General features: G+C 40.9%; 1 protein-coding gene across 4 annotated transcripts in view; it reads right to left on the minus strand.

Moving 5' to 3' along the window:
* The window catches only part of DTNA (dystrobrevin alpha), a 315,284-nt gene that overhangs the window by 103,136 nt on the left and 195,468 nt on the right, over positions 1–16,680 (minus strand). For all 4 annotated transcript variants that reach the window (XM_084620949.1, XM_084620950.1, XM_084620952.1 and 1 more), the window contains one exon: positions 1,820–2,033. In XM_084620949.1, the coding sequence (XP_084477075.1) occupies positions 1,820–2,033 (214 nt within the window). The remainder of the gene's footprint in view (positions 1–1,819; positions 2,034–16,680) is intronic.

Here is a 16,680-nt window from a genome sequence, read left to right on the forward strand (position 1 = left end):
AAACCCTGCCCCCTCTTGTACTAGGACACAGGGACTTCACCACAGCAGAACCATGTGGTTCTTCTAAACAGGCAGAAGCAGCAGGAGCAGAGATGTGAATTCCCTGCCTCAGAGCCCCGCCCCATGCTATACACTGCGTACTTGGGGCAGGAGTCTGATGGCTCTGCTGTTATGTGGATCCATGCGAGATTCCCTTGAGAAATGTGGGGCGGGGGGTATTGACATACTGATAGGTCCCACCTAGGGCATTCCAGATCAGAGGCAGAATCAGAGGCTGTGGAGCTGCTCTGAGGCTTGAGTCAGTAACCCCCAAGGTACTCCCTAGGTGTGGGTCAGAGCATATGAACGTCTAATGTTTCCAGGGAATGTAGAAACCTTTCAAATACATTCAGTGTCACCATTTAAGAACTGAGGAGTAAAAGTCTTCCCACCATTTCCCTTGTAAGGAATCCTGATATATGGCTGGTAGCTTTACTCCAGATCTGATGAGCTCCAAAACAAAAACACATCATCACTGGTCTCACTTTCACAGCCATCAACCTTTCCCTCTTTTTTACAGCAGGGGTGCAGCACCTACCAGTGCACATGTCCAAGTGCTTTCATTTTCTTTCCTTCCTGTTCTTGTCAAGTCACGAATTCAAGGCTTTTCATGAATTAAAATGCCCCGTTATGTGTTTTTACTGCCTTTAAAAAAAAAAAAATCCTGAAGGCTACAGTTTCAGAACCTATTGACTTTTTTCCTCGGAGAGGGAAGGACGGGATGCACAATACAGACACACTGTGCCTTTGCAGCTCTGTCATGTGAAACGACTGCCTCCCCCCTTCCCCCCCGCAACTGTTACCATGGTGACTGAGCCATACCAGTTGATTTGGCTCTGAAAAGGTGCACAATACCAAACAAGAAGTCCATCAAGTGTGTGTATGGGAGGAGGGGGGAAGATACTTATTTTAAGGCTTCTCAAAAAATGTTTTCAGTTGGTGCATTTTCAAAATATAAATGGTAAAGAGGAAATTGGCAATTTGCATGTGTCAAACTAAATTGAGAATTCAAGCTATTCAGATGCTTTTAAGCATGGCAACAACATATTCATGTCTCTGCATTCAATAACCATAATATGTATCTATAATGTTAAGCTAAAAGAAAAGGAGGACTTGTGGCACCTTAGAGACTAACAAATTTATTTGAGCATAAGCTTTCGTGAGTTACAGCTCACTTCATCACATCACTTAACACATGTTAAGCTAGGAAATTCTCTCCATCTTGAGCTCACCCGTTGTACACCGGTATTCTGACACATGGTCTAGGAAGTAACTGACAACATTAATTTTATTCCATCTCCTGATCCTTATCTTATTTCTGCCATGGTCTTATAACAGGCTGCATTACCAGGAATCAGAAAAATTGCTTGCAGCTGCAAGAACTTGCAGCAAAAATAAATAATGAGCCATTAACTTATGGCACTACCATAGAATCATTACAGTGATTTCAGTCTCTGATATTTCAATACGTAACAGTGCAAGATAAGAGTGGAGTCACTCTGCTCTGTCAGTAATTCTATTCCCACTTACCTGAGTAAGTCTGGAGTACCTCTGTGGAATACACCAGAATTATCTGGATATAAATTGAGTATAAATGAGACCAGAACCTAGCTCCTTTATGCTAGTTCCCCTTGCAATATTAGTTCTATTTAAACATTCGTTATTTGGGATAGAAATTTTAGTTTGTTATCTGTTTTTCAAAGTGACACAACAGACAGACAAAATCCTTCCACTGATCAGGAAAAAGAGAAACATATATGGATAGTAGAGGGAAACTTACGGATCGAAGGCTGCTAGCAGGAAGTTGAGCAGTAAACTGATGGATTGCTCTACATTGATCTGGTGAGTTGTTGGCATCCGTTTGTTGAGCTGGTAAAAGATAGTTGAAAGCACAGCTTCCAGACGAGCCACATTCAATTCTATGTTTGGGTCCAAGTTGTTTAATGCATTTTCTCGCAATGCTTCTATAACATTCCAAATGTCCACCAGATGTACTACATACAATTTAAGAACAGTTGTCAGATACTCGCATTCACATATTGAAAAAAACAAAATTGACTCATGCGCTTGTACTTTGGCATAGTACACATAGTTCAGCGGATATTTTATGTATAAAAAATATTTTTTCCCCATCTTTGGTATTTAAACCAATCAGGAGAAAAAGAGCAAGGAAAACACCATACCTGCTAATAAAATAATCATAAATAAAATATTAGTTTAGTTGAAATGTCATCAGAAGTTGCGAGTTTGGCTCTAATTCAGGAAAAAAGCATTTCCCATTCAGGAAAACACTTAAGTGTGAATTTAAGTTCAATTAAGTCTACAGAAATTAAGCACACGCTTAAAATTAAGCGAGTGTTTTCCTGAATTATAACTTTATGGGTAGCAGCTTGAAAATTACTCTTATTAATTTACAGAGCTGGTGGGATTTTCAAAGGTTCCAAAGAAAGTTAAGTACTTATCTCACATTGACTTTCAAACTCACTCAGGCACTTTTGAAAATCCTGTTCAGTAACTTGTGCCAGAGTCAAAGTGCTTTACAAAAACTGAATAAAAAGTATAATTGCATTTGGACAGATTAACTTATAGTTTTAAAAAGAAAAGGTACAGTTGTGTTCTTCAAATCATATTTCATTCTCTTAAATACATTTGCCAAGTGTTTTGTTAAATCTTCCCTTCTCTTTAGATTCCCTGCCCAATCTAAACTTCCTCACTCTGTCTTTTCACCAGGGTAGCTTAAAATGATCAAAATAAAATAAAATAAAATAAATACATAAATAAATAAATAAAACCCCAAAATTTAGTGACAGAGGGAAAACCTTGTGTGTATCTTGATGTTACTAGTGTGACATCAGGTTCACTACAAGTCAAAATTTCCAGCGGTAGAGGATCATTCAATATGTTTTCAAAAATTGCTCTAGTTCAAAAATCTGGATTCATCTAAATCCTAATTCAAGGTAACGTTCCAGCTGTTCTTATCCTTTGTAGTATTTGTTTCTCAACGGTTACTGTTTCATAAGTTGCATACAGTAAAGGTACAAGGTTACAGTACAGATTTTTTCATTACAGTGATAAATGTTGCATTGTCTTTATATCTTACAACATATTGAGGTACATCTGCACCTTGAAAGAAATGTATATTATTATGGATAAAGACATCACCCTAATCCTCTTTAAATGGTCTGTAATTCTTTTTTATATGAGGGAATTTCTTTATTTCTAATCTTCTACAATAGTATCTATGGTGCTCTGCTCCCGTTTGCATGTGCTCTACTGCCAATGGACAGAGGGTAGAGAATGTAAACTTAGTGACAGCATAACCTCCTTGTAAGTACTAGACAGACACTTTTCCTGCTCCACTTGCCATATGTTAGCAAAACACTGGGAAAGGTTGCATGATGTAATTCCATGGTCAGACCTAGTGGGTATCTTAGGTCTTTGTAACACAAGGAAAACCCCTATAAGTTCCCTTTTCAGCAGGTTAGATTGAGCATCCTCCTAGACTAGGCTAGGCCGACAGAACACACCGCCGGAAGTTCATTCCTTCTGATGCTCTTGCCACCTATCCTATTCTCCTATCCTCCAACTGGAAGAGGAGAGTGTCACTCCGGTAGAAATTTGGAGTGGATCCCAAGTCTCCTTTATCTGGACCTCTCAACTGGCTTAACTCCTTTCAGCTGCAACTAGCCACCAAGGTAAAGCCAACTTGTTTTAAAAGAAGCTTCCATCTCTTCAGATGGCCAGCCACCCCTACATGCAGTTTGTCTCTGTGGAAGTAGTAAATCTAAATACAACTTTGAGGACACGACTAGTACTTAAATCCAGCTGCTAGAGTCAGGCTGGGGAAAGAAAGGGGGAGCCAGATGCTAGACCAGCTGAGGGTCAAGGAGATGGAACTATCCACAAGTTTTTTTTTTGTTTTTTTTTACTCTGACCCAGTAATGGAGGGGGGCCAGACAGGCAATCGAAAGCAAGCTGCCAAATGATGGGACAGGTGGGCTTAGAATACACAAATTAGATGGCCTTAAGAAGGTAAGTGCAGACAAAAGGCAACAAAGTTAAGTGTGCAGTTTCAGCAGCAGTTCTAGACAAACCTAAACAAGAGGTCTGGTTTTCAGGTTGGTCCAGACCCCAGACCAACTGGATGGGCCAGCAGGCAATTCAACCAGCAATTCAACCAGACCAATCCGCATGGATCTTATACTGCAACTGAGCTTCAAGTAGTGCATTTTAGTGGTCAAAGTTAGCTGGTATATATAGGGCTGATGAGAAGGAGGGAAAGGGGGAACAACTGTACCAATACTGAGGCCCCCCCCCAAACTCAGCCCGCCTCCCAAAATTGACTGTAATCCCTGTGTGAATAAAATGAAATGGGAGAGGTCGGGCCCCGCAGTGAACATGGTTTACCAGCGTCCAAAGCTTCTTGAAGGGTGTGGGTATATACTCAGTCCTACTTTTTGTTCAGCCAGTTGCTAAGACAAACAAGTTTGTTTGCATTTATAGGAGATAATGCTGCCTGTTTCTTGTTTACAAAGTCACCTGAAAGCGTGAACAGGCATTCGCATGGCACTTTTGTAGCGGACATTGCAAGGTCTTTACTTGCCAGATGTGCTAAACATTCATACACCACTACAGGCTTTGATTTGTAAGCTCTAAAGTTTTAGATTGTTTGGTTTTTGAGTGCAGTTATGTAAAAAAAAATTCTACAATTGTAAGTTGCATTTTCACAGTAAAGATATTGTACTATGGTACTTGTAGGAGGTGAATTGAAAAATACTATTTCTTTTATCCTTTTTACGGTGCAAATATTTGTAATAAAAGTTATAAAGTGAGCACTGTACACTTTGTATTCTGTGTGGTAATTTAAATCAACATATTTGAAAATATAGAAAAACATCAAAGATATTTATTATAAATTTAAATTGGTATTATATTATTGTTTAGCAGTGTGATTAAAACTGCAATTAATCATGAAACTTGAAATCAAACATCCCTGTGCAGTACAGTGCAAAGCATATGTACCATGCATTTTTCAGAGACCTTTCAAAAAGGCCTCATAAGTGGTGAACAGCATAGATAATCATCTAAACTAAATCATCCCTCATTTGACCAAATATGAAAAAAAAAGTGTGTCATTTTGCCATCAATAGCCAAGCTATATGTTACCATTGTATCTTTGCTTTGTCATTTTTGGAGTCAATGACAAGCAAAATGTCACCATTAGAACTTGAGAGACAAATACTATTTTGTTAAATTAACTCTCACAGATTAAGAAATTTATAAATACCATCCTGGAGAGCTCCATATTCTAGTTGGTTCTTTTAAAGATAATTAATGGTTAGTGTAAAAAAAACTCATTAAACTATTAATTCAGTCTGATAGAGGTACTTGTGGCACCTTAGAGACTAACCACTTTATTTGAGCATGAGCTTTCGTGAGCTACAGCTCATCCGATGAAGTGAGCTGTAGCTCACGAAAGCTCATGCTCAAATAAAGTGGTTAGTCTCTAAGGTGCCACAAGTCCTCCTTTTCTTTTTGTGAATACAGACTAACATGGCTGTTACTCTGAAATCTGATAGAGGTGGGATTAAGCAGATGAACAACCTACTACTCGCTGCTGTTCACTTCCTCTGCAACTAGTCCAAGCACTATTTATCTTCATATTGTTTCAATTCTAGTAACTAACATACTCTGACGGATCCTAGAGGATCAAGAGTAAGCACACTGTAAAATACAATTCAAATACAATGCATGTTACCTCACAGGTCCCCAGACTTGTCATGGCACAGTCTGGGAAGTGATTCTGCTAGTCTTTATCCATGCAAGTAGCCCAAATGAAGTTAATAAGACTACTTGTCTGAGTAAGGATTAGTAACATGGGACTCCAGGTTTCTAATTTTGTACTAATAAGAGCGTATGTCGCAGTCCACATTCTCAAATAATAATAATGATGCCACATAGATCTATCTAGATATAGATATCTGTATGACCAGAACTTTAAATATCTTACCCCTTGCCAGCTTTGATCTGACTGATAACTGCCTGTATTGTTTATTAATACAAATAATACTTGCATAAATAATTTATATTGTGGTAGGCACTGTACAGGAGAAACATATAGTAAATGACAGTCCCTGCCTCAAAGAGCTTAATCTAAACCTCAATAGATAACAGGTGATGAAGCAAATAAGTGGGAAGTTGGGACAGGAAAATGGGGGAACAAAAATAATAGGATGTATTAGCATAAAATAGAAGTGGGCACAATTTATAGCCAAATCAGCAGCAATAACCACAATTTGCCACCTTCTACTCCATTTAAGCTAGCAGCTTTGTTTTCAAGTCATCTAGCAAAACTACTGGTGATTAGGTATTTGTGGTGATGAGCAATTTGAACAAAAAGGATTCACCGAACAGGAAAAAGAAAACCGAATCAGATATTAGGCAACAAGACACTAGCCTAGCATGAGTATTTTGGATTCATGATTCAAAGACAGAGCAACTCTGAAACACCAAATACTGTGCCCGATTATAGAAGCATATTAATTTTATTTAGCACTTTTTATATTCAGGTAACCCTGTGTACTATAGAAGGTGACAGAATTTAGACCAAAATTCTCTGCTGGTCTAAACTGGCATGGTTCCATGGAAGCCAGTGGTGCAGAATCAATTTATGTCTGCAGAAAATTTCACACTAAAATTCTGACACTGGTAACGCAGTGAACATGTAGGTAAAATGTGAGAGCTGCATTTACTATTAGCCATTTGAACATATTTAACTATAAGGGGGAGGATGCTGAATCAATTTGAAAAGGGTATTCTGTTTCCCCACATATCAAGCAGCATATGGATGCCCCAGTTACTTTATATCTCATCCTTCTATTTTCACTCTTTTCAGGCCACTTTTTACTTCTCTCAACACTTTGTTATAATAAAATCTACACACCGAAATAAAGTAAATACAAGATGATGGAAATAGGTTTTTAATTCAGTCAACAGCTTAATTTCTGTATCATTTAGAGGAAAATTGTAATTCTTCACATTATAAATACACGAACCAATTCTGTTGGTTATGATCTTCCTTCCAGTCTTCAGCTGTCTTTAGTCTCAATGAGTTGGAAATCCTCATATTTTTAATTCAGTGTTCTAGTGGACTGATTATTTTCTGTTAGGTATTTAAAATAATACCTTTAGAAAACACCCCAACATATGAAAGAAGTGAGAGAGAGAGAGATGGACTGAAACAACTCTCATTCATATTCAAAATAAATAAAGTGTTATTTACACAGAGAAATGACATTCTTTTCTATCACATAGTTTCTTTAGAACTCTAGTGTGCCCAGGAGATATAATCTTAGATACATCACAAATTTGAAGGGAGGCAGATTACCTCAAGTATCACCTGTCAATAAAAGTCTGCTACCTGCAAGTAAAAAAAAAAAAAGTTTAAAAATAATTGGTGTCTTTAAGACTTTTGAACATGAAATGGATTTGCTCGCTCTGAATTCCTAATCCTTTTTTTGCATTCTATCTGAAATTATGAGCTCTACTAAATGAATTTGGAGAGGGAGATTTTACATTTAATCAGTGATGGGAAGTGACTGAAACAGGGCTTAATAATCAATTCAAATTTACTTAACATACACTAGGCCTAACTAAATGTAAATTAAACACATACTGTCAATAGTAGAGAGAAATCTTACTCCACAGATTTTTGCTTGTGTCTTTAGAAACAGGAACCACTTTTCAATAAATATTAAAATTACTTCCAAAACCAACAAATATATATTTAATGAAAGCAATTCAGCAAAGCACTTAAGCACATGCTTAAGTTTAAGCATAAGTTTATGTGAGTAGTCCCATTTGAAGTCAATGGACCTTAAACGTATGCAAAATATTTTCATGTGGGTTTCATTAAATGTGAAAACATTTCATGTTTCTCATGTTTAGCAAAACTTTAAAATATTACAAAATGGGTTAAGAGTATTCTTCTTTTAGAGCAGACTATGGAACCTATCACATATCAGAGCACTGGAACACAGCATCATCAGCGTGACCAAGCCATGTCAAGCAAATCCAAGCCAAGCCACCAGACTCACAACATTGCTGGTCCTCTCTTCTTCCTGCTAACAGCTTCACAATAGTGCATGCAACTAGATGTGGTTTCCAGCTACAGCACATTTGTTCATCACCAGGCTGCTCTTCCCATCAATCCGATAAAGCACCTAAACTGAAAATACTACCTCAGTATTTTACCAGCAAGTAAACCAACCAGCCAGATGCAATGGTACATAACTTCTTCCATGCCATGACCTAATGACAATCTCAAATCCTGTGCCAGGATGTTTATATTATATTCTAGTGTATCATACTATTAAAAAAAAACCAACTTTTTAGTAGAAAGGAATCAGCACTAAACACTTTCATTGCAATAGTGCACATGTATACTGTGCTCAGCTTCCTCCTTAGAAAGACTTGGAAAGACTTCCATTGACTTCAGTGGGAGTTGTATCAGGCCCATATAGAACCTTTATGATGACCAAGCACTCAACCTACATTTCCTTTGATCCCCCAGAACCTCAGAGGCACCCCTTTGTTTCAGTTAGCTTTCTCAGCATGGCTTCCTCTTTTCCTGCTTCTGAAGAGTCGTATTTTTTCCAATGTTGTGAAGTGCATATTCAGTAGGAAGCTAGGGAAATGCAGTTCAGATCAACCTGCCCACTCTAACTGTGACACTCTAGAAGGAGAGCACCTTAATATTTACTTTCCATCCATTATAAAGTAATGCTTTTTAAACAGAGTCACTCAATCAATTCATATTTATTCAAATGTTTCAGAGGTCCCATTCTGATAAGCAACTAGTGGAGAAGATGGTTATCCGACTTAGCCAAATCTTTGATCTTCTGTGATGGGGTATACAAACCCCCCCCTCACTGGATAACAAGGGGTTAAGGAGGGGTTCTGGGCTCAGCCAGCTCCACCGTGCCCCGCACCACACCTGCACAGACTTGAGGAGGAGCAGAGTAGCTCACTTGTTGGAAGACCAGGGAAGAGAACAGACCTTCAGCTCCTGAGGAAAGAGCCAAGAAAGGCAGGAGCTTCCCAGATAACCACTGACTGAAGGCCCCTCCCTGAGGGAAGGGAGGGCCAGCTCCTGATGCATCCTGAGAGGGAATCATTCCCCTTTCTCTCCTACTAATTCAGTTTATTTGCATTAATTCCCTTTGCTTTTTGTTCGCAGACTACCCCAGAAGGGAAGAGACTTCAAAGTGACCTGGTTGGAGGGCCAGGTCACAGGAAGAGGCAGGCCATGGCAGAGGTGGAGCTGCCATTGGCAGGAGACATCCAGCAGAGAAAGAGAGCTGCTACACCATGCCTGGCCAGGAGGAGGTGCCAAAGGTGATTCGACCCCTTCACTCCTCCCTTCCCAGGTCTCAAGAGACTTCCTCCTAACCTAATGCCTATATCCCTCCTACTTTGCCTGGCATGGACTAAAAGCTATTTTATTGGATTTTAACTATGGATTAGTTATAATCACAGGAGCACAATGCATAAACTCAGTCTGCAGAAGGCATTATCAACTCAGGCTCTGGTTATTACTGAGTTAATAGGAGCACCATTAAGTTATTAATGCACTGAAATGTTTTTTTTTTCTTACTTTTGCATCACCCTGGCCCACTGTGGCTTAGGAAGGAATACACTGCCGCAGTAAATCCTCTCTTTTATGCCATAAAAGCTCCTTTTCCTCCCTGCCATTCTTTCCTGAAAATGAGAATTTTTGTCACTCAAAGTTATTTGAAAACTGAAGGGAGGTGATGGGAAAGGCACTTACTGGACTTTCCCACCATCAGCACCAATGTCAGTCAATTTTTCAAAAGGTTGGGTTGAGGAAGCAGTTGTCACTTGCTCCTCAACCAAAGACTAGGAAAATGGTCATTCCTTTTCTCTTTTAAATGGAAACAGACCAACCATCATTAAACCATAGATTCAAAAGCTGAACAAAGCAAAACGTTCTATAAAATAAACTAACACTATGATCACAATGAAGTCAGAACTCAGTTACAATATAGTTGCCTACTGACTTGGTAACACCAAGGTTAAAATCTGTAGTGTAAATAGATCAAACTACCAAAACTGGGCTGAAGATTTGGACAAGCTCCTTCTTTGTTTATAAAACTACAGTACAATACATGCAATAACAGAGCTACTGAGTAAGTATTTCATAGCTATACATTTAGCAAATACCCATAAAATAGCAAATAGATGGAGACAAAGACACTGATATATTATGTCCTATTATTATTACTGAAACACCACCATGACACTAATTCATTTATTAAAATGAGAAATAGGAACACTGAGCGCACAAGAAATCCAGGATCAGCCTTTTATATGAGGAGGTGGTTTCCTTTAAAAAAATGTATTTTGAAAACAATATCTGGAAAAATACAAGGGAATTCGGTCTTGGAATTCAGGTGTATTTTGTCACCTTGTAATGTAAAACAGTTCTCTCACTTCCCTTAAAACATATTGTATGTAGGTGAATACCACATCTGTGGTTCAAACAGCAACATTGTAGCCTTTTATAATTTTTAAACAAACACACAATGTATTATAGGGAAAGTTCACATACAGCTCAAAAGGTGGGGGACAGGGGTCGGGGGGAAGAGAGAGAGAGGAGGAAGTGTCCACACAGTATCAAACAGTGATGTAATAATTGAACTTTGAATGAGGAAGTTCCTTTTCACTGCAATAGCTTCCCTTGATGATAGAAACTGAATTAAGGGGACTTAAATATATATTTTCTGACAAAATTTTTAAAAAAGGAACCTCCAATTTTAGAAGGAATGCTAAAAGATCAAGCTAAGTTGAAAGACTGCAGTAGCTTGAACTTGATACTAGGACATTTCAGAAGAAAGCCACACATTTTAACTGTCTGGCATAGCCATTGGATTCAGTGTAATATCTTGATGCAGAAGTAATTCAGGAAGATAAGCAGGACGTTGGGCATAAAAACCTTACTTTAACAGTGATAACCACTAGATGGCACCATGCATATTTTAGTGCGCGTGGCATGTATCTGCTATCAGATTTTTAACTGTATGTTGGCATTACATCAGGCAGACGAACACAAATCAAACATTGTGGATTTCTGCTGCTCCCTCCTGAAGATAGCCTGGTCTGTCTATTTACTTGAACAAACACAGTAAGCTTAGAGATTTGGCAGTGTGAGTAGCTTATGAAGGATAATGCCCAGGACAACCTATGAAGAGCAAATAGCAGATATTTTTTATGTTGGCTTCAATATCGTTATCATGGTGAGAAAACCTCTTACAGAGTTATCTGTATGCTTTTTTCAAAAGTTAGGCCTGGAGAACACCACACTTTCCTCTTTTGTGGAACTTTAAGATTTTTGATGTCCGAGAAAAATACAGGAAAATATCTAATATACTAGGCCCAAATCATTGTTGACCTGCATGCTGTGCAGCCATTTATACCCGTACAAAATGAGTGCAGGGTATGTAAAATGCAGCCAAAGCAGAATGTTAGTATTTTGCACTGATGTGAACAGTGTTGCCAACTCTTGAGATTTTTATTGTGAGTCCCAGGATAGTTGGTGTTTTTCTTAAAGCACCATCTCTTGGAATGCTCTGATTCTGTGGGGATCTCAATTTTCATTTTAAAAAAAGTTTCCAGCCCGTATGGCTGCAGAGAAAAGCTTGAAAATGTTCACATGAGTGTGCACTAGCGGGTCAGAAATCAAAGGGCAATTAAAACAAAATGCAAAATGTATTATACTTTAAAAATCTCATGATTGTTTAGCAGATTTCATGATTGGGGAAGGGGCCTGACTCATGATTTTTTAACATTAAGGGTTGGCAGTGCTGTAAACAACTGCACAAGGGGCAGAACAATGATGAATTGGGCCCAAATATTCATTGTTTATGTAAGCAGTGTCAGGATGAGCTCCACCCTGACATCTGGTGGTGAGGTGTGGCAAGTTGTGGAAAAGAACTTCAGGGGCCGATCTCATTTGTATAGGCACACCCACCCCGCCTAGAATGAGACCATAGCTGCCCAAATGGTCACTTTGGCTGCTGTGGGATCCCCAGTGTCTATGTTATTGGGGCAGGAAGAATAAATTGTTATTACCCTGATTATGGGAACTGTGCTTGGAACTGTACGTGGCCCTTTGTTATGATGGAGGGACTCACCATCAACTAAGTAGCACTCGCTAGGCAAGGGTCATGGGTTCCAAAACTGTGTGAATGGAGAGAGGCTGTGGACAAGTATTAATACTTGGTGGCATGGGCCCCTTGGTGAGGGCCTTACATGCTAATTGCACTTCCTCCTCTCTCCACTGTGGAATATCAGAGCTAATTTTGATTTCATTAGAAGTCTAGTTATAGGCTGCTGAGCTCACTTTGGGCTAATAGTGCACCAGCACTGGGGCTCCCCTACTACAAGCTGATTTCACCTAAGAGCTGAAATCACTGAGTGTTGTGTTAAGTAGTGGGGGAGCCTGAAGATATATTGTGGAGCAGTTTGCGGGACGGCTGGTGAAGCAGTTCGACGCGGAGCAGTGTGTGGATGGCAGGAGCTGCTTGTGGGCCGTGGAGCTGAGCGAAGGAGTTCGTGGGGCGGCTGGCGGAGCAGAGAGCAGCTGAGCGAAGGAGTTCGTGGGGCGGCTGGCGGAGCGGAGCGCAGCTGAGCGAAGGAGTTCATGGGGCGGCTGGCGGAGCGGAGCGCTGCTATGGAGCTGTGGGGCGGTCAGCTTCAGATCACGTAAGGTGCCTCTTACCCCCGTCCCATTTCCACCCAGGTTGGGAGGTAAAGCTCCGCAGATAAACTTTCGAACTCTGGGGCTGCCCTGACCAGGGACAGAGACTTTTGGGGCATTGGACTTTTGGGACTTTGGGTGATTTGGGGTTGCTGGACTCAAGAACCAAAGGGAAAAGGGCATGCCCCAATTTGCCTGGGGTGGGGTTGTTTTTGCTCATGGGTTGTGTTATGAATCCTGTTGGTGGTGTTTCCCCAACATAATGCCACATTGTTTCTCTCTGTTATTAAAAGGCTTTTGCTACACTCAGACTATGTGCTTGCGAGAGGGGAAGTATTGCCTCTTGGAGGCGCCCAGCGGGGGTGGTATATATTTGTCCCAGGTCACTGGGTGGGGGGCTCGAGCTGGTTTGCATTGTGTTATTGGAATGAATCCCCTAGATATTGAACCCGGCCCTTGTTGCTGCCAACTCTGACGGGCAGAAGGGTTACATTTATTTTACAATGTAATATAATTTCTATGGATTCACTTAGATGGCTGGAATTCTTAAACTGATCCAATTATTTTTGCTTTCCTGATAGAATTTGTCCTATCAAGATTTCACTTAATTTTTAAATAACTTAAAAAATATTTAACCTGAACTTATGCTTGGGAAAGCTGCCAAACAGACAGTCCTGATGACTGAATTTCTCTGTTTATCCACAGTACAGACACAGCACGGAGAGACAGTGTAAGCTTTCCCCTTCTTTTTCTACTAATATTGCTCAATCCAGAGACACTACTTTTAGGGCCAATCATTAGTAGGAAAATTTGTAGTGTGTAACTACAGTAACCTAGTGTCAACCTGTGATGTATAGTCACTACATTGGTGTAAAGTGGGGCATACACCAATGTAGCTTACCTTGGTATAGGTACACTGGTGAACATTTTTCTGACATACATAGGGCCCTAGAGGCGAGATTCTCTAAGCCCATTTAATCCTTGGCTGAGATTGGCAACTAGAATGCTAGTTACTGCTATAGTCAGTGGTATAGGCTTTGTGATATGGGAACACAACTATCCTTTTCTCTGCTTTAAGCTTGCAGTTTAAAGGAGTCACTGTCTCATTAAAGCAAACTGTACAATACATTTTACTAAAACCCTATTTTGATGTCACATACTCTTTCTAGATTTGCTTTCCCATCAGTGCCAGTTTCCAAGGTACATGTCTCAAAAATAACTATGTTCCATTTAGCTTCTTCCCCTAGCTGATATATTTGGTAACACCAAAACCCAGTGCTACCACACAGTCCTCTCCATTTCAGCAATTGTGATGTCAGTCATTGAATTGCTGCATCACCGAATGGACAGGGCATTAGGTACAGTCTGAGGAAAGGAGAGAAGCTTCAACTGACACACAATACCTCAACAATCTGCAACCATGTAAAGAATCAGTATAAAATAGAAAAGTGACAAATAGATGGAGGTTAGGTAAAGTATTACATATTTACACTTTGCCCGAGTGTGACAGAAGCTCTTTAATGATATTGCCAGAATCCCTAGATAGCGTAAGAGTCTTGATACACATGGTTGCTTATCTGTCATCCTTTATTTTACACATGCAAAATTAAGAATTCCTGAAAAGCCAAGACAAAAGGTGGTTTCAAAAAAGAAGAAAACTTTAGATTTGATGGAGACAAAATGAAAAGTGAAAAATGAAGCCAGGGAAAGATCAAAAGCTTCAGAGGAGATACGGTATGATTCTAGATTCTACTCCTTTCTTAAGAAATTGAACACAATCTTTTCAAAGTATACATTAAGAGCCTGATTCTTCTCTTACTTACCTCCCTTTTAAACTAGGGTAACTCCAGTGACATCAACTGGGTTACTCCTAATTGTAAATCAGTATAAAAATAGATTATAATAAGGCTCTATATCCAGATCATGAACAAAGGCCATGTCTACACTTAAACTGCTGCCATTGCACCACTGTTAAGCTTCAGTGTAAACACTCAATACAGTGATGGGAGGGGTTCTTCTGTCACCATAGTAGGTAATCCACCACCCCTGGAAGCAATAACTAGTGATGTCTACACTGGGGGTTAGGTTGGCTTAACTAGGTTACTCAGGAGTGTGGATTTATCACACCCCTGAATGACCTAGCTGGGTCACCTTAACTTTTTACTGTAGACTTGACCTTAGAAAATGCTTAAAGTGTACAGGTTTTTTGTTGCAATTATCCACATTTTAAACAATATTAAGGACCAAATTCTACTCTCAGTTACAGCTCTGGAACACCACCGTAGCCAACATTGGGTCACGGCTGTAACTCAGTCAAAATGTAAGATTTTTATTAATGACCTAGAGAAAAACAAAATTGCTGATAAAGTTCACAGATGACACAAAAATTAGGGGAGTGGTAAGTAATGAAGAGGACAGGTCACTGATTCAGGGTTATTTGGATCACTTGGTAAACGGGGTGCAAGGAAACAGTATGCTGTTTAATATATGTAAATGTATACGCCTAGGGAACAAAGACTGTAGGCCATAATTATCGGATGGGTGACTATCATGTGAATCAGTGACCATGAAAAACATCTGGGGGTCCTGGTGGATAATCAGTTGAACATGTGCTCCTAGTGTCAGGCTCTGGGTTCAAGGCAGTCATGCCTGGTGGTTAGAGCAGTAGTAAGAACAGGTACAAAGATCGAAGCCAGCTTTAGAGTTGGGACCGGGATGGGGGCAGCATTGAAACCGAGGTCAGAGTCTGGATTCCAAATACAGGCCAAGGTTGAAGCAGGGTGGGAGTGAATCTGAGAGGCTGGGTGGTCAGAAGGTGAATGCAGGGCTGGAGGGTCAGAGTAGTGCATGGGCATGGGCTGAACTGGGCTGGAACTAGGCTTGGGGAAGTCTGGGGCAGGAACAGGAACTTGATCAAGGGCAGGCTGGAAGCCTAGGGATTCAGTAACACTGAGGCAGCTGGAGGGTTCCTGGTCCAGTAGTGCTGTTGCACGGACTAACTTGTCGCTTTAGAGGGGTCAGTGAAATACCTGTGCCAGGAGGTCAACTGACACAGGCCCTGCCCAGAGATAGGCTGCTGCAGCATGCCTGAATATGAGTCACTGCAGGCTCTATGGAGGGTGAATCATGGCAGCTGAGTGAACAGCCCTGGACTGGCTGTGGGTTTGCTTCACATGTAGTGTGATGCTGTGGTGAAAAGGATTAATGTGATCCTTGGGATGCATAAACAGGGGAATCTAGAGTAGGCATAGAGAGGATATTTTAGCTCTGTATTTGGCACTGGTGAGATCGCTGCTGGAATACTGTGTCCAGTTCTGGTGTCTACAATTTAAGAAGGATGTTGATAAATTGAAGAGGGTTCAGAGAAGAGCCACAAGAATGATTAAAGGATTAGAAAACATGCCATATAGTGATAAGCTAAATACAGGGGGGTTGGGGTGCGGGAGGGAGCGTGGGGTGCAGGAATGAGCTCAGCGCAAAGGATTAGGGCAGAGGAGGGGTGCGGGGTATATGGGGGGCTCAGGGAAAGGGTTGGGTGCAGGAGGGGTGCGAGGTGCAGGCAGGGAGTTGGGAGGGCGGGGTGCAGGAGGGGTTCGGGTTCCTGCCCCGCGCCACTTACCTAAAGTGGCTCCGGGGTGGCAGTGGTGTGCACCGGGGCCAGGGCACGTTCCCTGCATGCCTGCCCTGGCCCCACGCTGCGCCACTCCGGGAAGCGGCCAGAACCACGTCCCTGCACAGCTCCTGGGGGGATAGGGCTCCAGGCGCTGCCCTTGCCACGCCTTCAGGTACCTCCCCTGAAGCTCCCATTGGCCGCGGTTCCCCGTTCCCGGCCAATGGCAGCTGCGTGGGGTGGTGCCTGGAGG

This window comes from Lepidochelys olivacea (assembly GCF_965140295.1).
Source record: "Lepidochelys olivacea isolate rLepOli2 genome assembly, chromosome: 2".
Taxonomy (NCBI): domain Eukaryota; kingdom Metazoa; phylum Chordata; order Testudines; family Cheloniidae; genus Lepidochelys; species Lepidochelys olivacea.